General features: G+C 60.4%; 1 protein-coding gene across 9 annotated transcripts in view; it reads right to left on the reverse strand.

Moving 5' to 3' along the window:
• Nucleotides 1-940: 940 nt before the first annotated feature.
• SCN10A (sodium voltage-gated channel alpha subunit 10) overlaps nt 941-21,921 on the reverse strand; it is a 118,709-nt gene continuing 97,728 nt past the window's right edge. For 8 of the 9 annotated variants that reach the window (XM_070073062.1, XM_070073058.1, XM_070073057.1 and 5 more), the window contains 11 exons: nt 21,671-21,793; nt 20,123-20,246; nt 19,149-19,303; nt 16,983-17,156; nt 15,522-15,644; nt 14,103-14,387; nt 12,845-12,898; nt 12,013-12,150; nt 10,191-10,295; nt 6,697-6,967; nt 941-3,406 (listed from right to left, as the gene is read on the reverse strand). In XM_070073062.1, the coding sequence (XP_069929163.1) occupies nt 2,217-3,406; nt 6,697-6,967; nt 10,191-10,295; nt 12,013-12,150; nt 12,845-12,898; nt 14,103-14,387; nt 15,522-15,644; nt 16,983-17,156; nt 19,149-19,303; nt 20,123-20,246; nt 21,671-21,793 (2,742 nt within the window). In that variant the 3' untranslated portion in view covers nt 941-2,216. The remainder of the gene's footprint in view (nt 3,407-6,696; nt 6,968-10,190; nt 10,296-12,012; nt 12,151-12,844; nt 12,899-14,102; nt 14,388-15,521; nt 15,645-16,982; nt 17,157-19,148; nt 19,304-20,122; nt 20,247-21,670; nt 21,794-21,921) is intronic. The other variant, XM_070073059.1, reaches the window with a different exon arrangement.

The raw sequence follows: 21,921 nt of genomic DNA on the forward strand, positions 1-21,921 counted from the left end.
AGGGCGCCAAGTACTTGGGCTTGCGTCTGCTTCCTCCCAGGAGGCCGCTGGGAAGCAGAGGCGAGACCTGACCCCGGCTCTCTGTAGGGCTGCACAGGAGCATTCCGAGCGGCAGCTTAGCCCACTGCACCACACCCACCCCTGCCAGCAGTCCTGGCTCTCCCCGACTTGCAGCTGTGTCACTTCAACTTACACCTGTCTTCACACCGCTGTCGTGTGTGTGAGTTCACAAGATATCCTGCCGTAGGTTTATCTCCATTTCTCCCAAAACAGCACCAGTCATCGGCTTAGGAACCACTGGACCCCAGCGTGACCTAATCCTAATTTGATTATGCCTGTTAAGACCTGGTTTCCAAGTACAGCACACTCACAGGCCCCGTGGTGAGGCCGCTCTCAGCACCACAATGGAAGACCCTTACCAGTGGAAGCCATTGCCGCAACGGCCGGGTAGCTGCAGGTAGAACTCAGGGTCAAGGGTTCATGAGCTCGGCTCTGGTTAGGCCCTCACGGTGGGTGGTGCGTGTAAAAGCGCACGTGGCAGGAAGAGATCAGGTCTCCAGACGGAAACCAGACAGTGATTCGGGGGTCTGGCTCAGGCTCCCTTGAGAACCCACTCGGGGGTCCCATGGGAACTTTGTTAATCCCTTCCAGGACAGTGCCCCTGCAGACCGCTCACTGGACTCCACTCCACAGAGGGTCCTCCACCTCTTCGTGGCCACATGGCAGACCGGTCTCCCACACCTCCATGTGCCTTTGGCCTGAACGCACTCCTCCAGCAGCCCTTACATTCACTGCTAAACAAATTCACCTTCTGGGACCCGACTCCTCTCTTATCTCCTCCTGGAGCAATGCCCATCATACAGTGGCGCTTAATCACATCTGTAGGGTGAATGAAGGAAACTACTGGCGGTATCTTTTGTCTACCAAATCTTTCCAAAAGTTCTTTTTTAAGATTTACTTATTTATTTGAGAGGCAGAGTTACAGAGAGAGAGAGAGAGGGAGAGACAGAGAGAAAGAGGTCTTCCATCTGCTGGTTCACTCCCCAAAAGGCTGCAATGGCTGGAGCAGGGCCCATCTGAAAACAGGAGCCTGGGCTTCCTCTGGGCCGCCCACACGGGGGGCAGGGCCCAAGCACTGGGCCGCCTTCCACTGCCTTCCCAGGTGCATGAGCAAGGAGCTGGACTGGAAGTGGAGCAGCCAAGACTTGAACCGGCGCCCGCAAGGAATGCCGGCGCCACAGGTGGAGGTTAACCTATGCGGCCACAGCGCCGCCCCCGGTCTTTCTTTGATTGGACTAACCATGGAGTTCTGGCCCTAGGGGACGTGCAGACTCTGCTCCTGAAAGTCTGACTTTGAGCTGGGCTCTGGGATGCGTCCACAGCCTCCGTGGCAACTTGGCAGAGAGGTCTCCCCACGCAGCCTCAGCAGAGTGCTTTCCCATCACCAGTGGGGACAGTGACCACTGAGTTCCACCCTGAGATGGAGGGGTGCCGAACGCATTCACTCTGGGAGAGACCAAGGTGCAGAGGGCGGAGACCTTGGCCCTGGTCTGCCAGCAATCTGTGGGAGGGGTGGCCGGCCTCTGCAGCTCCCAGGGAGGGATCCCCCTGCCCCACCCAGCCTCCCGATCAAGCTGCAGGGCATCAGGAGTCCTGAACGGGAGGTGACTCCCAACGGTCAGCACCACACACGCAAGAAGAAACAAGATGACGTCTTGAGATGCGGCGCTGGCCTTGCTGTCCCTTTAGAAATAGGAACTCTGAATGAAACCCCCCAGGCCTTTTGTGCAGAGCACAGGTGTTACCAGGCCAGGGCAGCTGTCCGCCAGCTCTCAGCATGCAGTCATGCAGGGCCCTAAGTAACACGGCAGCTTCCACGCGGCCACATGCCTGCGGGTTCTGTCCGGAGAAGTCTGTCTTGGTAAACATGGCCTCTGGTCATAGTCGAAGTTAAAGGACCAGGACGTGTTCCGGAAAGGAAGAGACCCCATGCTCTGATGGTGAAATTCGGAAGGGACGTCACCATGGAGACCCTCTTGGCTTCTGACACCCGTCGGGAGGAAGGCTCGCCCAGCTGCAGCCTTGCCCAGTTCTGACTTGGTGACCAGGGGCGTGCAGTGGTGAGGATGGGGCTGGGTGACCTCCAGAGCGGGCAAGAGCGAGCACAGAGCAGAGAAACCCATCCGAACCGGATATGTCCCAGCGGGGTAGCCTCGCTAGGGCCCGGGGGCCGTCACCTCGTTACTGGTGGCTTCGTCTGCATCTTGCAGTGAACTGGAGGCGCTCGCGCGCACGGCATCGTTGAGGCCCCTGGTCACGCTGTCATAGGATGGCGGGAAAGACGTGGCAGACGCACTCTCAGATCTGTCTGGAAGCGCACAATCTTCATCTCCTGGGGGTGGCCCGACCTCCCCCTCTGCCCTGGGCACCCCCAGGGGGTTGGCGAGGGCCGAGGAGCGGTGCAGCACGTAGCTCCGATAGGCCTTTTGAATGACAGTGGCTGAAATGTCTTCCTGCTTCCACCGGAGGGTGGTTGCTATTGGCTCGTAGGACGCTTTGGAAAGATTAGTAGCCATAAACTTCTCTTCCATATTTGCCTTCAGAGAATCCAAGTCGCCGGAGTCTCCCAGCACATGCTTGGTGAAGGCAAACAGGATGTCCAAGCAGTGGATCTTATCCCCAGGGACCAAGGGCAGGTCCATCTGCATTAAGATGTGCTGGTTGGGTTTTGGGATTCGCAGGGGGCCGGAGAGATTGTCTGCAAAATTTGAGAGGGCAGAAAAGGCGATGAACTGCGTGGCCTCGGGGTCGAACTTCTTCCAGATCTCGTAGAACATGTCGAAGTCGTCCTCGCTCAGCGGCTCCGTGCTCTCCTCCGTGGCCACGCTGAAGTTCTCCAGGATGATGGCGATATACATGTTGACCACGATGAGGAAGGAGATGATGATGTAGGTGGTGAAGAAGAGGATGCCCACGGCGGGGCTGCCGCAGTTGCCCCGGGAGCCGCTGCCGGTGGGCAGGCTGGGGTCGCAGTAGGGCGGCCCCGTGTTGAGGATGGGGCTGAGCAGGCCGTCCCAGCCAGCCGACGTGGTGATCTGGAAGAGGCACAGCATGCTGTTGGCGAAGGTCTGGAAGTTGAACATGTCGTCGATGCCGGCCTCGTGGTTCACATGGGGAAAGCTGGCCATGCCGAAGATGGAGTAGATGAACATGACCAGGAAGAGCAGCAGCCCGATGTTGAAGAGGGCGGGCAGGGACATCAAGAGGGCGAACAGCAGCGTGCGAATGCCCTTGGCCGCCCGGATGAGCCGGAGGATGCGGCCGATTCGGGCCAGGCGGATGACGCGGAGGAGCGTCGGGGAGATGAGACTTTCAACCGACTTAAGAAGGGCGGAAAACAGCAGGCCTTAAAAAAGAAAGAAAAGAAAAAAAGAGTGGGGCTGATTTACTTAGCACCACCGACCACCAGCCCAGCTGGCCACACCTGAACACTCGTCCTCAAGGACTCCGGGTCCTCCACGCCTAGCACAGAGGTCGGCAGGGAGCGGGCTCAGGAAATGCTCATTGCGCGAATCTGCTACCCCTCCCGGAAGCCTTGCTTTTCCCACTATGTCCTTGCCTTTCCCTCCACCCACAGCTGTCTTCTTAAGTCGACCTCTGTGGTCAGAGCCCTGTCTCCTGCAGCCCGTTGCAGCTGGAAGTGACTGCACCGCACCCACGTGCCCACGGCTCTCACGCTGTCTGCTCTTGCCCGACGCTGCACCTTGTTCTCAACGCAGGCCCTGGGACGCCCAGGCCCCCACGGACTTGTCTCCCTGTCTCCTACTGTGCAGAATCAGTCCCTGGCGCAGGGTCCCGTGGATGATTGCACAGAGCCCGGGTTAATTATAAGGATCCCAAGGAGTCAGCAGCTTGCCGACAGCTGAAGCGGACTGGTTTTGGATGGCCAGATGTCTGTATGATGGTGCTAATTTGCTCCTTTCGTTTCCCACTGTGCTTGAACTCAGTTTGGGCCCGGAGATGGGCTTTTTTAGGGTCAGTTACTGCCCCCAGACTCAGTTATGAATAAGGCTGAAGGATGAAGAAGGTATATGTTCCCTTATTTGATGTCTAGTTGGGGGTTTTTGAAGCTTGGTCTTGGGGACCTGTAGGAGCCTGCTGGGACCCACAGAGGCTCCATTGGAACCAAAGTTGTCCCAGTGATGAGGCCAGGGCTGGGGCTGGGGGGCCGCACTCCTCAGGACAGGTGGTGAAGGAGCCTTCTCAGGGGCGCTGATTCCTGGCCTGCCCTTTGTCATGCCGCAGGGCTGGTCTCAGTGCTGCGCTGGGAGGAGAGAGGGAGTGGGAAAGGCCTTGGGAAATCATTGTGATCCTGGATTCTGCAATCTTTGGGAATATCTTTCTCTTAAAGTCCAGTTTGACAGGGACATCTTCCTATAGTACGGGAACATCGTGTGTCCATACAGTCTATAGTTTTCTGCTAAACCGCTGGCCTTCAGCTTTTAAAAATATTACTTCTGTATTTGATACACACACAGAGTGAGCGAGCTGCCATCTGCTGGTTCACTCCCAAATGCTTCCAGTAGCTGAGAATGGTCTGCCCGAAGTTGGGTCTCGCGTGTGGAGGGCAGAAACCCAAGTGCTTGAACCATCACTGTGGCTAGCGAGGACCCTCGCTGGACAAATACTGAATCCAGGCGCCCTGCTGTGGGGCATGGGCGTCGACATCGTTGTCCTAACTCCAGGCCTGCTGCCTGGGCCTGGTCTCTGCTTTCAGTTACGTCAGGCCCTTACTCAGGGTAGATGAATCCTCACACTTTAACATCAGATACTCGGTGACTGTCTCCGAGTGGAGAAGGAAGGGAGGGAGAGGGCAGACAGACAGGCGGGTGCCTCCGTGTGCACTCCAGCTGCCTCCGCGAGCGGTTCCTGCTCACTGGTAGCTATGTGTCCTCATCACAGACCTGACTACTTGGGGTGCATTTTATCTCTAGCCTGATGATATGTGAAGTTACATAAGGAAGCTCATTCCTTTAATATAAACTAAGAAGGGTTTACAGCTCTCCTTTGGAAAGTGAAGCAAAGCAAAGCAAAACAAAAACTGATAAAAACCAACCTGTTGCTCCCCCCCCGCCCCACTATGCTATGTGAATTAGGCAGGTGCAGATGGCAAATGTGAGAAGGGCCCATCCACACGAGAAATTGGCACTAGCCAGTCTCGAGGGAGCCAGAGTAGGTGGTTTCCGTGGGGGGAGAAGGGGAAGTGGAAGGCGGAGGCAGAGGGCGCGAAGCTTCAGCACGCAGCACGCAGGTGGGAAGGCTCCACAGCTGTGCTCTGCAGCACAGTGCCGGTTTTTAATGTTTGTTTGCTTATTTATTTGAAAGGCAGCGTTGGGGTGCGTGCACTTCCAGCCATTGGTTCCATAGTGCTTAACGTTAACAATACTGTATCGTATACTTAAAAATTTCTAAGACAGCAACTATATTTTAAGTGTTCTTAGCACATAATACAAGGAAATTAATGAGTAAATCAGGCAGGAGGACATTTTGGAGGTGATGGCGTGATGGTTTCATGGTACCTCCTCATCTCCAAGCACAAATTACATACACTGGATAGACACAGACTGCTGTATGTCAGTCTTACCCCGATAAAGTGGTTAAAAAACTACAGCAGCAACAACGAGACAGACAGAAAGAAAAACAACTCCTCACCAAGGCTAGGTGAGACCGCGCAAATGCTGCCAAGTCCTGCTGAGACGCTACCAGCTCCTGATAGGAAATCGATGGGAAATTTAATGTACAGCTCCGCCCTGGCAGGACAAGGAGAAGGATTTCCCCACAAGGGTTTACGGGTTTACTTCCGATGCACAGTGAAGCTCGTGAGCTGGGATTTGGCTTCTCAGGGTCACCGTTCAGCTGAGCCCCGAGCAGTGCAGGGGCAGCCTGCCGGCTGTGGAAGGAGGCCCTTAGTTCCTGAGAGCAGCCTGGTCTGAATCCAGCTCTGCCCTCCGTGAACGCTGTGCCCTCGTGTGACTGCTGAGTCTCTGGGGTCTGATTTGACGTATACTCAGTGAGGGCACCACCCTCCAAGGGCTGCCCGGCCCAGTGCCGGGAACTCCGCGAGGGCTGTCGTGGTTCCATCCCCCAAGCCAGCTTCAGACTCTACCACTTTCCCTGAGCAGCGGTGCCCCCGCAGCCCCGGGTTCAACACCCAGTGCTACCCTGAGAGCCGGGAGCTCTCGACTTTCCTACTGCTCAGGGCCCTCCGTGGACAGCCACTGGACTCCAGGGCCTCGGCTTAGTGGTGCACTTAGCAGAGCCCTCCTGGCCCTTCCTTGTTCTGCTGGGAGCCCACTTCTTCCCTGCCAGGCTGGACTTTAGAACTCACCACACATCACAGCACCCACCACCTACTCCGGAGATGCTGAAGGCGGCCCCTGGAGACGCCCTCACCTTCCAGCCTGAGGCTCAGGAGCCGGTGTTCCCCCGACAGCCGCTGGGTCTCTGGAGCTGGGCTGTGCCCCCGGCAGGTGCCCCAACAGACTCGACGGCGTGGAGAGAGCAGCCGGGGACACTTCCAATCTATGGTTCTCAACGTCTACCATGCATTTTGAAGAATCATCTTGGTTTTCAGAAAGCAGCCCAGACGACCCCAGAGGCCAGATCTCCCCTCACCCCCCCAAGCTGCCCACTTACTCCCAATGGAGAGGACCATGACGATGAAGTCAAACACATTCCAGCCGCTGGTGAAGTAGTAATGCCTTAAGGCGAATATCTTCAGCACACACTCGGCCGTGAAGACAGCCACGAAGAACTGGTTGATCCTGCTGAGGACCTGGGCCTTCTCCTCGCTCTGGTCATCAGTCTCCACCATCATGGTGATCATGTTGAGGCAGATGAGGGCCATGATGGCGATGTCAAAAGCTTGTGTGGTCACGATGTCAAAGACGAAGCCCTGGCACTTGTTCTGGGAAGACAAGGGGTGGCGGCATCAGGGCCTTTGTGCTGGCACAAGGAACAGGCCTCCGGAGGGGCTGGGTCCCCCACAGATGCGTGTTAAAAGCCTGCCTGGGGTGGGCACTGTGGTACGGTGGGTAAGCTGCAGTCTGGAATGCCCACATCCCATATCAAGCACCAGCGCTGGTCCCTGCTGGCCCACACCTCCAGCCCATCTTCCTGCTAATGCACCCGGGGCAGCAGAAGGTGAGCCAGGGACTCGGGTTCATGCACCCACGTGGGAGACTCCCCCGGCTGCTGGCTGTGACCCGGCCAGCGCCAGCTGCTATGGCCTTTGGGGAGTGACACAGTAGACGCAGGATTCTTTCCCTCCCTGTGTCTCTCCCCTCTTCCTGTCATTCTGCCTTTCAAATGAATAAGTGCATCTTTTCAAGTGTCTGTCTCTCTTCTCTCACTCTACATCCAGACAGAAGCCACATCTTGTCCATTCCAAAATCCTTCTTCAAGTAGATTCTACTTCATTACCCCAGTTCCAGCCCTCGCCACCTCTCCCAGCCCTCGGAGGCCTTCGGGCGCTCCCTGCGACCTGCTCTGTGGTCTTCCCTCCCCTTGCAGTGCCAGTCCAGTCTGCTCTCTTGGGGATTATGTTCCAGTAGTCCTGAGGGGCCACTCTTCCATTTCGTCGCGCCGGGCACACTGCGCTGGCCCTTCTTTGGCTCCCTCAGCCTCCACGCTGACCCCGAGTTCTGACCCCCGTGGACGCTTCTCACCTCTACTAGACAACGAGCCCTTTGAGTTCAGGGCCCCCCGTGGAGCGAGGGCTCAGGAAGCCCTTGCAGAATTGCTGAGGGGAGGGCACCTGCTGAGGGTAAGGTGTGCAATGACGCGACTTACCCCTGAGAAATCTCTCTATTCCTGGGGTGCACAGACGTCCGAGCCGATGCAAGCAGGGCATCCGGTCAGGTCCTGATTCTCTGCCCTCTCTCGGGAGAGGCACAGGGGCCTGGGTAACCGGGGTCATTTGCATCTGGTTATTTTTAATGTGGCCCTCTATGCTTTCCTGTACTGTTAACATCCTACTGCTGTGCGAGCCCTTAGTCCCTACGTCATTTTCTAGACCTCCTCCGTGTGGTGCTGCCCTGGGCTGAAAACACGTCTTCCTACTCAAAGGCCACCACTGTCTCTGCCCCAACACCGCAGGGTAAGGGTCAGGCCCGGCTTCCTCCTTGTTCCCCACTGTCCCCAAGCCCTGTGCTGTCCCGTGTCACATAAAACCCTTCCTCCCCTGGAGCCGGTCACCTGCTCACCACCACCCCCTACCGGCCTCCTGGTCCCTTTGCTTTGCTGCTGCTGGGTCAGGCTCTTGGTCACACTTGTCCTCCCTTGGCTGTCGCCACTCTTCTGACATTTATGTGGATGTCTCTCAGTCCTTGGCTCCTTAGGTAAACCTGCAGTGACTTAACCACTCTTCACGTTAATTAAACTCTTCCTGAGGCTCCAACTACAGCTGTGGTCTCTCCCCATGTTCACAGCTAGGTTTGCTGAAAGAGCTGTGCAAACCCCTTGCCTCCTATTCGTTGCCCAACACTGTTCTGGCCCCCATCCTGCCACTGACGCGGTTCTCGCTAAGACCTCTGACGACTCCTGTGCAATCCAAGGGGGCCTTGCTGGACGCTGCTTCACATCTCTTTGACCTTGAAGCTCCCTGCCATGTTTTCCTTCACATCTGACTCTGATTTTTGCTTGCCCTTCAGGCTGCTTTTTAAAAAGGATTTATTTATAGGGCACAGCGAGAGAGAGAGAGAGAGAGAGAGAGAGAAAGAGAGAATGAGAGCCAGAGAGAGGTCTTCCATCCACTGGTTCACTCCCCGAATGGCTGCAACAGCTGGAGCTGGGCTGATCCAAAGCCAGGAGCCAGCAGTGGTCTCCAGGTGGATGTAGGGCCCCAAGCACTTGGGCCATCTTCTACTGCTGTCCCAGGCCATTAGCAGGGAGCTGGATTGAAAGTGGAGCAGCCTGGACACAGACTGGTGCCCACATGGGATGCCTGCGGTGTAGGCAGTGGCGTGACCCACTCCAGCACAACGCTGGCCCCCAGGCTGCCTTTTCAAGTCTCCTCCGCCCCACTTTCGGACACTGCAGTCCCCGAGGCTCCACTGCGGGCACCTTTGCCCTTCCCTCTGTTCTTTCTCCCTCCAGCCCGGCACTCCTCCGGCCCGGGAATTAGCACATGTGTGGTTTCTGCTAGATTTGTCCCTGTCCCCGGGGTGTATTCTATTTTTTTTTTTTTTTGACAGGCAGAGTGGACAGTGAGAGAGAGACAGAGAGAAAGGTCTTCCTTTGCCGTTGGTTCACCCTCCAATGGCCGCCGCAGCTGGCGTGCTGCGGCCGGTGCACCGCGCTGATCCGATGGCAGGAGCCAGGTGCTTCTCCTGGTCTCTCACGGGGTGCAGGGCCCAAGCACTTGGGCCATCCTCCACTGCCCTCCGGGGCCACAGCAGAGAGCTGTCCTGGAAGAGGGGCAACTGGGACAGAATCTGGCGCCCCGACCGGGACTAGAACCCGGTGTGCCGGTGCTGCAAGGCGGAGGATTAGCCTAGTGAGCCGTGGTGCCGGCCCCGGGGTGTATTCTCTGAGCGCAGGCACTTGGTTCCCCTTGTTCACTGCGCTAACCCTGGGTCCCCCCAGTGCCTGGCGAATGCGCGGAAGACAGAGTGGGCCGCTCTGAGTGGTCTACACCTCAGTACGATGCACCAGCCGCCCTACCAGGTTGGATTACCCTTCCCGCTGCACACGGGTACCTGTTGCATACATGCTAGGTGTGTGTCTGTGAGGGAGACCAGGGAGCCGTCAGGGGCTGTCAGAGCAGGGAGCTTCCAGCGAGGCTCACTTGGCCTCTGCGTCGTGGTGGGAGGGCTGCCCCTGCTGGCTTATAGCGAGCTGACAGACTCAAAAGGACGTGGGCCCATGCACAACTGCCGCCTCACAGCTCTCCCGGGGCTGGAGGGGGTCGTCCCCCATCTGTTGAGGGGGCTCTGCCTTCCGCAGGTCTGTCTGGAGCCCCTGTAGGGGCCACATCCATCCCAGACCAGAGCTGTTTACAAACTCCTCAGGCCTGGGGCCTGGGAGTCCTCATCGCCCCATCTCCAAACTCCACCCTGTTCTCCTGTGCAGACTGCGCTGGCCGGGAGAGGCGGTCGGGCTGGGGCCACAGACACGACGCTGGGCCTCACCAGGGGCCGCGGGATGGGCTTCTGGGGCTTCTTGGAGCCCAGCTTCTTCATGGCGTTGTAGTACTTCTTCTGCTCCTCCGTCATGAAGATGTCCTGGCCCCCTAGGTGCACGAGAGGGCCACACTCTGTTACTAACACAACAGGAACCCCCGGGGAGCATGCTGGAGGGGGAGGTCCATGCCGGCGTCTCCCCTCCTCTGCGGAGAGACACGCCGAGCCCAGGACCGGGGGCGTCTTGCTTGGGTGCCTCAAGCAATGGCAGAGCTGTGGGGCTGGGGCCAACCGGGCTTTCCCGTGCGGGTCTCTGAAGCAGAGCTGGTTTCTGTTCTCCGGGGACCCAGAGGGGCTGCCTGGATACACGAGAGGGAGGGCCTGCGAGCTGGACTCCAGGGGGAAGGACTTGCTTGTTCCCATCTGAGCCTTGGGCCCAACCCTCTTGCAGTGAAACTCACTGGGCTTCTTGCCAAGGGGCCAGAGCTTCCCGCAGGGCCTCTGGAGCAAGCCCTGTGGGGCTCAGCCCCTCTGGCGAGGAGCTGGGGACATCCGTGGCCTTCTCCCCGGGTCTCGGCCTCAGAGGCACCGTGGCCCGTTCTCCCGAGGCCCTGCCGACTGCACTCCCTGCGCTGCTGCAGTGGTAGCAATCTCATCGTGCGAGTTTTCTTTACGGATCCCGCGGGCGTGCTGCACCCCACCCCTCTCCTTGCACCTTCCAACAGGATTTGAAACCACCCATTTCAGAAGGATGTTGGCACAGATGGGTCACTGCACGTGCTGGAGGAGTGCCGAGTTCCGTGGGGCCGGGAAGGGATGTTGGGCAACTTCTGGACACAAGCGCGGGGCAGCACTGAGATCTGTGCTGGAAAACTCTACTCCTGAGACCGCTTCTGCAGCAAAGGCCTCCTGGAGAGGACTCGGGGGGACACCGTGGACCCCTGGCTCTGCCACTAACGAGGCCAGCTGTGTCCCTGCTTCTGTCCCCTCACCTTGAAGGGGAGAGGGGCCGCTGCCGTGAGCTCAAAGCCCTAGGTTCTGATGAGCGGGCACTGTCGTGCTGAGCCCCCGTAGGGCAGCCACAGACCTGTCCTGCCCACTTCGGATGCCCCGGACCTGGTCGGCAGGACGCCTGCCTTGCTGGATGTGTCCTAGTGATCCCTGGCTCTGAGTGTCCACTCCTGAACTGGGCTCTGTTTACCTGAGACTTGGGGAGATGTGCGATGTGGCCGGCAGGGGACTGAGTCAGGAAGGCCAGCCCGGGCGCCCACGGAGCCGGAGGCGTCACCCCTCACGCTCCGATCTAAAGTGGCGCCCCACCAGCCTGAGGGGCAGGGAGGGTGGCACGGGGGCCTGGGCTCACCTGCACTGGTCTCACGGCTGGAATATCAAATACGAGAGGTTGGCTGGGATTGGGTGCTGACCAGCCAGTGGGATCAGGCCCTCCCCGGGCGAGTCAGACAGTGAATGGAGGTAAGACAGGGACTCTGCTGGGCCCGGGGCCCCGGCTCTGCCTGTGCCATCCCAACCCAGCCCTTGGAGGGGCCAGAGCCTCAAACAAAGCTGGGGGCGCAGCCCCTTCTCTCCCGATGCTGCCCACGGGGTCCCACCTGTGCCAGTGGGAGGACTGGGGACCCAGGGCGGGGGAGGGGAGGGGTGGCGTGGCCACGGGAGGAACGCAAATGTCCCAGCAGTGGACAGGGGCGAGGGCTTGGCCAGGGCAGGTGGTGTTGGTGCTGAAGGCCAGAGCCGGGTCAGGCGCCAAGGGCTGCGAGTGGTCTCCAGGCCAAGGCTGAGTCCCTGTGGGCAGAAGCACCCAGGCCCCACTTATCTTTTTCTTCTGTTGATTGAAGTTGTCAATTATGACCCCAACAAAGAGATTCAGGGTGAAGAAGCCTCCGAAAATGATGAAGATGACAAAGTACAGGTACATGTACAGGTTTTCCTCCCACTTGGGCTGGCAGTTGACCTGTGAGCAGACGAGGTGGGTAAGGGGAGGGGCTGGCCCGAACGCCCACCTGAGACAGGCCATTCACCTGGGAGCGGAGCTGGGGAGGCAGGAATGGGCGCGGGGGGAAGCAGCAGGAGCCCAGAAAGGCTAGCGGGAGGGGTGTGGCTGCATGGGCGGCCACGGCGGGCAGCTGTGGAGGACGCGGCTCAGCCACGCACCCCCAGAGCATTCGGGAATTTTCTACAGTCTCACCAGACTTGTGCATGAGGGTCGCCCACGCGGACCTCGAATCTCCCTCTTTCTGGGGGTGCTGAGCCAGCCCAGAACACTCCGCAGGCACCGGAAGAGCAGCCTGCCAGGAGCCCAGGTGGGCCAGGCCGTGGGGGCAGGCACGTCCGGCGGCTGCCACGGCCCGAGAGGCTCCGCCCCCAGCAGCACCTCCCCACCTGGCTCCCGCCCAGGGAACTCCTGCACACACACTGCCTGTTCCGTTACCTGATGCTTGCTTCCCTCTGGGAGGAGCAGAGGCGTGTGTATGGGAGGGGACGGGGTGGGCTTGGACACCCGACAGAGGGACCACTGCACACTGCGCACACAGGGATGGCGTGAGGCTGCTCCGGCATAAGGCCACGTTCCGCTCTTGTCAAGGACAGACCGGCATGGGTGGGACACGGGCAGAGGAAGGCTGGGGGCACAGCGGGCTTGGACTCACGTCTCGGGAATCAACAGCTGCGTACATGATTTCCATCCAGCCCTTGAAGGTTGCCTGGAAATGCGGAGCAGAGGCCTGTCAGTGTCTGTCCCTCTGCCTGCCCAGACCCTCCCTGGTGAGTGGGGGAAGGCACCCAGCTAAGGGGTCTTGAGGAGCAAGGGGCTCGGCAGCTCATGTGGCTTTCGGGACAATAAACTGACGCTGGGGCCGGCGGCGGCACGGTGGGCTTCTGCCCTTGCGATGCCGGTATTCCCTATCAGAGTGCCGACGTGCATCCCACTGCTCCCCTTCTCATCCAGATTCCTGCTAATGTGCCTAGCCTAGGCCCGAGTGCTTGAGTCCTGGCCACCACACCGGAGGCCTGGGTGGAGCTCCTGGCTCTGGCTACCTGCAGGCATTTGGGGAGTGAACCTGCAGCTCTCTCTCTCGCTCTCTCTCGCCTTTCAGATAAGTAATTCTTATAAAAAGCAGACATGGAGACATGCACAATGGGGCATGGACTACATGTCTGGCTCTCCAGTCAGCTGCTCCCAGGCTGCTTCGTGACCCTGGTCGAGTCTCTGTCTTGGGACTCAGATTTGCTCAGCCACGTTCGCACTTGCTGCACAGGCCATCAGCACGGGCTGTCTCCCCGCCTGGAACGGAAGCCACCCACACTACCGTCTCCAGTTTAGTGTTTGTGAGTTCCTGCACGTGGGCGTGCCCTCTTGCACCCTGAGCCTCCTGGAGCACTTGCTGGGCTGTTTCTGTTCATTTACTTGGGTTTTTCTCATAAAACATCGGCCCCTGGAGCCAGGGCTGCACTGTGTCCCCGAGGGAAAGCACAGCACGCGGCACAGCAGAGCTGCTCAGTGGATGCGGGAACAAACGGCAGCAGGCAGGGCTCCTGGGTAACTGGATGAACGAGTGGGAGGCGGCACGGCTGCATCGGAGGCCGGCGTCAGCGTGAGGCGTCGTACAATACGCCGACTCGGAAGTCACGACTGCTCGGGGACCATGTGGGTCGGAAGACAGAGACCTGGCTGCACCTGTCCGCTCTGCACAGGTGGTGTTGTCTGAGCGGTCACACGTGCGATTCCTGGCAGCCCCAGCCCTTCACGCTCCTCCCCCACTGCACCACTGTGAGGCCACGCTGCAGCTTGCAGGACAGAGAAGGCCCTTGGCTCTCCCTTCCAACCCTGGCAAAACCCCACGGGCATCTCCTGCCAGGCCCCGAGCAGCTGAAGGGAGAGGTGCAGCTGGCTGCCGGCTGACTCACCACCTGGAGCAGCGCGAGGTAGCCCATGGCAACGTTATCAAAGTTGACTTTGACGTTGACCCAGAAGAGCTTGCGAGAGTCATTGTGAGCCATACAGTCAGACTTGTTGTCCACAATGGAGAATGGCACTATGGAAAACACTTCCTCGGTGGTGTTGATGCACTTCCAAAACTTGCCGGCGAACAGGTTCACGCCCATGATGCTGAAGATGAGCCAGAAGATGAGGCAGACGAGGAGGACGTTCATGATGGACGGGATGGCGCCCACCAGGGCATCCACCACCACCTGGTAAAAACAGGACAGGGCCTAGAACACTCAAACGCAGCCTGAACTCCCTCCTGCGGGGCCCCATTGACTCCTGTGCTGCTCGAGCCGGCAGGCTCTGAAGGCAGCCAGAGAAATGCGCTAACTAGCGCACCAGCAAGCTCAGGCTCGGACTTCCTTCCCTAAACCTGATCTGGGCAGGTCTCCGTGTCTCCCTCAGCACCGAGGCGAAAGAGGGGCTGGCAAGCACACACTCACTCGTTTGGGGATGTGTGTGCATGTGTGTGTGCGCATGTGCACCTGTGTGCATGTGTGTGTGCGTGTGCGCATGTGCGTGTTTGTGTGTGCACAGGTGTGTGTGCGCACGTGTGTTGCATGTGTGTGTGCGTTTCACTGCACTTGCAGTCTTCTGGGACCTCGCGTTGTTCCCTTTCAATACCACACACACAATGCAGTGTCAAGCACGCTGTGGTCAAGAGTCAGTGCACATCTGAATCCGTGTTCATAAGCCTGCTCATTTGTGAGTCAGCAAACAAGAACCTGGATGCAAAACGAAATGCATTTCAAGCCACTTCAATCTCTAGCTTCACGCGCTTGTAAAGGCACAAGTCAGTTTCAAAAGCCCCTGCTGTCTGAGCCAAGGGTGTAGACACAGCGTGAAACCTCACTCTCTGCCCCCTCTGAGGGCCAGCCTGGGTGGGCGGGGAGAGCAAGGTGGGGGCTGAGGATGCGCGTCAGGAAGGGGGTGGGGGAGGGGAGGACGGCCACAGGGCCAGGTGGGTGCCGATGGCTGGTGCTGAGCTGATGAGTGGGAGAGCAGCGACCGTGTGATGGAAACACAGAGAACCTGGCGGGTTCTGAGGACAATGACAGCGAGAACAAGAGCGGAGCTGGGATGCCTGTGGGGCCACGCGTGGGCATCACCACCTAAGAGCAGGAGGGGGTGGGGCCTGAGTCCCGGCAGATGGGATGTGTCTGGGTGAGAAGGGAGAACGAGGGAGGCAGGCTGTGCAGCACCACGCCCGCCAGGGCAGGAAGCGGAGCCGCAGAGCCGACCTCCGACCTTCGACCTTCGTGGTCGGGCCCAGAGCTTAGGGTGGGTGCTGTGGGGGTGTCGGGGGGCCTGGGCTCCCAGCTGCTCCGCGGTGGTCTTACCCGCATGCCTTCAAATCGAGACAGGGCGCGCAGCGGGCGCAGGGCGCGGAGGGTCCGCAGGGCTTTGATGGACTCCACATCCGAGTACTTCAGGATCTTGGCGATGAGGCTTGTCAGGGAGATCTGCGAGGGGCAGAGAGAGGGAGCATCGGCCTTGGGGGAGGAGGCGGGTGTCTCATTCCGCATCCCCCCGCCCTTGGCTCCCTCTGTGCTGTGGTCCTCCTTTATCACAGATCTGAGCCCCGGGCAAGGGACGCTCAGCCAACACACAGCCACCCTGGCCAGGTCTGTGCCCCAGCTCCTAGCTGCTGAGTCAAGTCTGTCTTTCCCTTCCAGGACCTTGACTGTCAGCAGCTCCAGGCTTCCCTGCGTCTGGCCTTGTCAACAGGTACAAGGTCAAGACCCTTGAGGGCCTCACGTGTCAGCTTGACTTGGCTATAAAAGTGCAGAGGAGCAGTGGGCTTTCTGGATGGAGGCCCAAGAATTGAGCTGCCCGGGCACTGGGGGCGCCATGGTGTCAGGACTTCATGGTGCCCGGGCACTGAGGGCGCCGTGGTGTCAGGACTTCACGGTGCCTGGGCACTGAGGGCGCCATGGTGTCAGGACTCTGTGCTGCCCGGGCACTGAGGGCGCCATGGTGTCAGGACTTCACGGTGCCCGGGCACTGAGGGCGCCATGGTGTCAGGACTTCACGGTGCCCGGGCACTGGGGGCGCCATTGTGTCAGGACTTCACGGTGCCCGGGCACTGAGGGCGCCATGGTGTCAGGACTTCACGGTGCCTGGGCACTGAGGGCGCCATGGTGTGAGGACTTCCTGGTGCCCGGGCACTGAGGGCGCCATGGTGTCAGGACTTCACGGTGCCTGGGTGCTGAGGGCGCCATGGTGTCAGGACTTCACAGTGTCCGGGCACTGAGGGCTCCATGGTGTCAGGACTCCGTGCTGCCTGGGCACTGGGGGCGCCATGGTGTCAGGACTCTGTGCTGCCTGGGCACTGAGGGCACCATGGTGTCAGGACTCTGTGCTGCCCGGGCACTGAGGGCGCCATGGTGTCAGGACTTCACGGTGCCCGGGCACCGAGGGCACCATGGTGTCAGGATTCTGTGCTGCCTGGGCACTGGGGGCGCCATGGTGTCAGGACTTCACGGTGCCCGGGCACTGAGGGCACCATGGTGTCAGGACTCTGTGCTGCCCGGGCACTGAGGGCGCCATGGTGTCAGGACTTCACGGTGCCCGGGCACCGAGGGCACCATGGTGTCAGGATTCTGTGCTGCCTGGGCACTGAGGGCACCATGGTGTCAGGACTCCGTGCTGCCTGGCCCTTACCTGCACGGGTATGCAAGGTTCCTCTCAGACTCCTTGCTCAGTGCTCCTGGCTATTTGGAGTCGCCTTGGCACTAGCCACAGCCAGGAGTCAGAGGGCAGGCCCCGGCCCCAGACGCCCCCCGCCCCCCCGCACTCACGGCCACGATGAGGAAGTCCAGCCAGCACCAGGCGTTGGTGAAGTACTTCTTGAAGCCGTAGGCCACCCACTTGAGCACCATCTCCAGCACGAAGACGAAGGTGAACACCCGGTCCGTGTATTCCAGCAGGGCCTGCACCGTGGGCTTCTTGTCCAGGTAGCAGTCTTCAAAGGCCTGGGGGGAGGGGCAGGACAGGCTGCCGGCTGGGCCCCACGTGGGGGCCGGCGTGGCCCTGTGTGCCGTGGGGCGGTGCTGGAGGCTCGGGCAGAGACCAGCCGCGAGGCGCTGCGAGCCAGCGGGGATGCAGGCAGCCCTGTCGATGCTTTGCAGGGCTGCGAAAGCAGGTGGGAGGGAAAGCTGTTCGCTGGCGTTTTGGAAGTGAACTAAAGGGAGCCTGGGGTGTGGACTAGAAGGAAAGGCGTCTGGGGATAGTCCCGGGCAGCTCTCAGAAATGAGTGAAAGCTGGCACCGAACCCGCGGGGGGGATGCCTTGGGGCCGCGCCGTGGACAGTGGGTTAAAGCCCCAGTGCAGGTATCCCACAGAGCTGAGGGCATGGCACAAGGGCCGGGCCCACCTGGACGCTGTGCAGGCTGACGGCAGTCAGCCCGCGGGGGCTGGGCATGACCCGCAGGCGGGCTCTTCCCCGCTCCTCTGCTCCTCTGGGGGGCTTCACCAAGATGGGGGCACAAGGAACCCGCTCTGGCCTGCGCTGGGGTGGGGGCTGGTTGCACACACTGGGGAGCACAGCCAGGAAGGAGCTGGTTGCAGCCCTCGCACGCAGGGGTCTGGAAGCTCTTGCTGCGAGACCCTGCTGAGACAGGACCAAATGCACAGGGGGTCTTCTGTTCAAAGGGCGCCGGATTCTGTGCAGGGAAGCGTGGGGGGGAGCCGTGCCAAGAGCTTCCTGAGTGCAAGTCTGTGAGTGACAGGAAATGGGTGTTTTCCCACTGCCCTTTGCTGTCATTTCCAAGTTCTTTTCCTTTGTGCTTCATGTCGTCAGACGAAGACTCCTGCCACTTTTAAAAGGTGAATGCATAAGGAAGACGAAGTTTGGTGTGGGGCTGTGTGGTCCCTTGGGGATGGAGATGGGGGTGCTGGGGTGGCTGCTGCGAGATCTGAGGCCCTCTTGGGAAGGGAGGGGCAGGAGGCGGTGGCTGGCTGAGAGGAGGGGGGGAGCGCAGGAGAGCACTGTGCTCCAGGCCGGGAGGGCCATCCCACCCCTGCCCTGTGCAGGCCAACGTGCAGCTCCCGGCCCTGCAGCCTGCTCCGTCGCCCTGGAGACAGGGCCCTGGCCCTGCCCTGCCCCCTGCTGCCCCGTGTGGCTCATGGCTGGCAGTGCAGGCACCACTGGCAACTTGCTGGGGATGTGCAGTCTAGGCCATGCTACAGCTCGTCCTACTCAGAATCTGCCTCTTCATCAGCTCCCCAGGTGAGGGAAGGAGAGGGAGAGGGAGCGCAGGTAAGCCCTACCATCTGACGGCTCGCTCTCCAAAGGACTACAGTGGCTGAGGCTGAGCCAGGCTGAGGCCAGGAACCAGGAACTCAACCAGGGACCCCCACTTGGGTGGCAGGGACCCAGCTACCTGGGCCGACACTGCTGCCTCCCATGGTGTGCACTGCCAGGAGGCTGGGATTGGGCGTGAGGCTGGGACCTGAACCCAGGCTCTGTGAAGTGGCCAAACGCTGTCTCCTCGGCACCCCAGAAGGGGTCACACCTGGGGAGGTGCCCCTGCAGCGATGTTCCGTGAGCTTGCAAGGCCAAAGAGCAGTTGCAGGTGGATGGACAAGGCAAGGAAGGACGGTCCTGTTTGTCAGAGGCCAGCAGCTTTGGGAGGTCAGAGGCTGGGAGGCCAGGGACTTTGGGATCAAATAAAGGCAAAGTTAGATTTTGCGGCTGATAAGCTGGGTGACCTTGAGCAAGCCCCTTGACCCTTTTGTCTTGGTTTCTCCAGCTCTAACGTGGAAAGCACACATTCAGGGCCTGGCATGCTTGTAGCCAGGGTTAGCAGGCCCTAACACGGGCACCTGCCATGCTCTGGGCCCTCATGCTGGCCTGTGGCTCTCCTCGCAGGCACAGGCCGGGGGAGCCCTTGGATGCAGCTCCAGGGCCTCTGGGTTGGAAGACCCCACCTGGAGGGCTCTGGGGCAGACGCCCCCTCCCTTACCAGCGCCCCACTGCTGAGCAGGATCATGAAGATGATGAAGCTCTCGAACCAGCTGTGCTCCACGATGCGGTAGCAGGTCTTGCGCACCTGCCAGCCCACGGACCACGGGAACTTGGCAGTGTTCACTTTGCAACAAGGACAGCGGCGAAGGCAGCCTGTGGGGACAGGTGGCCGATGGTGGGTGTCCCATTAGGCAAAGACGACCACTTCTGCTGTAGCCCCGCAGAAAGACCCCTGTCCTGGGAAACTCACTCACAGCCCTTTGGGTGAGAAGCCTCTCTCGGAATATGGGAGCAAAGCGTTTCCTCCCAGGCCGTCCTACAGCCCAGCGCCTCAGGCGTTCCTCTGGTCTTGGCCACTCTGTCGTCCTGCCCAGCCTCCTCCTCACGGACACACCAGTGGTCTGTGTCCTTAGCCCCCACCCCAGGTCCCTGGGAACCTGGCAAGCCAGCGGCTGTGGGCTGGAGCCGTCTGAGGGGCTGTGCCTTGAACCCATGCCAAACCGAGGGGTCACCATGTGGCCGGGATGAGGCCTGCGTCAACTGGAACTAGAAGTGCGTTCGTTTTTCTTCCCATTTGTATTTTGTAAAATCGAGGCTGCAATGACCGTTGCGTGAACTGTCTGCTTAGGTGTTCATGGTACGAACACGTGCTGAGAAAGGGTGCGTCGGAGACAGGCTCTGCCTTGAGTGACAGAAGCATGGAGGGAGCCTCGCGCGGGTCCCTCACGCCCGCATAAGCATTTATGGCGGCAGCTCCCTCTCCCCGGTGCCCAGGGTGGCTGGTTTGTCACTCAGGGAGGGCTTTCTAAGTGCACCGGGGAAGACGTGTGCTGTGTCTGATGTGGCGTGAGAGGCAGGCAGCTCTGCCAGCTGCCGCGCCTCGTGGCACTCGTGTCTGGTGCTGGTGCCCTGAGCCTGTTTGCCTCCCGTGGAGCCGACAGCGCCGGGTGCTGGCCCAGGCTGCCGCTTTACCGTCTGTGAAGCAGTCCTCTGGCTCTTCCAGGTCATCCGCCAGCTCCGGGATCTTGCGCAGGATCTCCTCAGGATCCAGGCAGTCCACCGTGCTGCCCTCCGAGGAGCTGGTGTCCTCCACGCCCTGTGGGCAGAGGCCCAAGGCAGTGAACTCAGCTCTGGGGGGGGCCGGTCACTGCAGGCTCAGCCGGGGGCTGGCAGGAGCACCGAGGGCGTGGGTTCCCGCCACTGCACCTGCCGGGCACCCCTTGTGTGTTGGGTGCCCCACAGTGGAGGCCCCGGGCACTGACCCTGGTGTGGAGCTCAGGCTCAGCTGTGCACAGCGGAGACCTCCGGGCCCTGATGGAGCTGGCGACGGCCCGAGACACCGTAATTACGCCCATGAAGACTCCTGGCTCTCGCTGGACTTGAATATTTAATCAGGGAGCAATGCTGCAGGGCCTCTGCTGCCCTCCTGGCAGCGCCAGCCTGTAATGTCTGCTGACCAATTCAATTAGGAGTCGGAGCTGTTCTCCCATTAGTACACCCGATAGCCTGGCTAATGGATCCAAATGCTGGGGTCGGTCCCCGTCTGTCGCAGCCAGGCCCCTCCCTGCCTGGCCAGGGTCATGGACAGGAACACAGGAACAAAGCCAGCACCGAGGCGTGTGCTGACAGCGGAGTGCTTGGATTACGTGGAAGGGCCCAGGCCACGCGTGTGCGGGATGGGCCGGCCCCGCCCAGTGGGGACCAAACCGCCTCCAGCTCCCACCGCAGCCACTCTTTGGCCCTGTCCTGCTGTGGTCAGCCTCACCTGAGGCACACAGCCCGTGGCTGATGGGCTCGGGGGGCTCTGGGGTGGATGATGGCTTCCTCACCTTGGCCTAGCCTGGGCCTGTCCTGCAGGCAGTTCTCGGTGGCCAGCTGACCAGATTCTTGATTCTAATACCTGGAGTATTAGAGCTGCCAGCCCTTCATGGACGCGGGGTGCCTGACAGCTGGCTGTCTTCAGAGACTCGCAAGTGGCACGGCTTATTTTTACCTCTTGTAAGGCATCCCTCAGCCCTGACGGGATGGGGACAAGAGACTGCCGGGAGGTGGGAGGTGTCGGGGAGGCTTCTCCGTGGGCGCCTCCGGCTTTTATCGGCTGGCTCCGAGAGATGGCTGCCTTTCCTTGGGAGTCGTCTTTTGTTTCTGCTTCCTTGGCTGTCACTCTCTGGGCACCTGCTCTGAGCTACACCTCTGACACGCGCCCTCTCATCTGAGCTTCCAAGTCACCTACGCAGCAGGCACTGCCGGCCTGCTTCTCAGATGAAGAGACCGAGGTTCAGAGCGCCCCCCAGCTGCCGCACGGCCCCCTCTGCCTTCCTGTCCCCACGCCGGCCTGGGCAGGGCGGGGACGCTGAGGCCCTGCTGCCGAGCCAGAGGCTGGGGGACTTAGAAGGTCCCCAGGACCAGAAGTGAGGCATAGGGTTGGGTGCAGTCTGGAGCGCTCCGCGCCGCCCCCGCTTTGGGGCCCTGCTCGGGGCCCGGCCTGCGCCCACCTCCTCGGGGCGCTCACATACCTACCTCTGCGGGCACCTGAAGCGCGTCCTCGTCGGCCCGCTTCTCCCGCAGGTACGGGGCCAGGTCCTCGGAAGATGTCCCAGAGCCAGGGCTCCCGGGTGCCCCGACTTGCTGCAGCTGTTTCTGCTGGGGAGAGGGGTTCCGGCTGGGCGCTTGGGCCACCCCTGGCTGACCACTTCCCCAGTGGACGAGCTCGCTCCCGGCACCCGTGGGCTTCACGTGTGCAGCCACCACACAGACAGGCACAGCCTGCG

The sequence above is a fragment of the Oryctolagus cuniculus genome, chromosome 4, assembly GCF_964237555.1.
Source record: "Oryctolagus cuniculus chromosome 4, mOryCun1.1, whole genome shotgun sequence".
NCBI lineage: Eukaryota > Metazoa > Chordata > Mammalia > Lagomorpha > Leporidae > Oryctolagus > Oryctolagus cuniculus.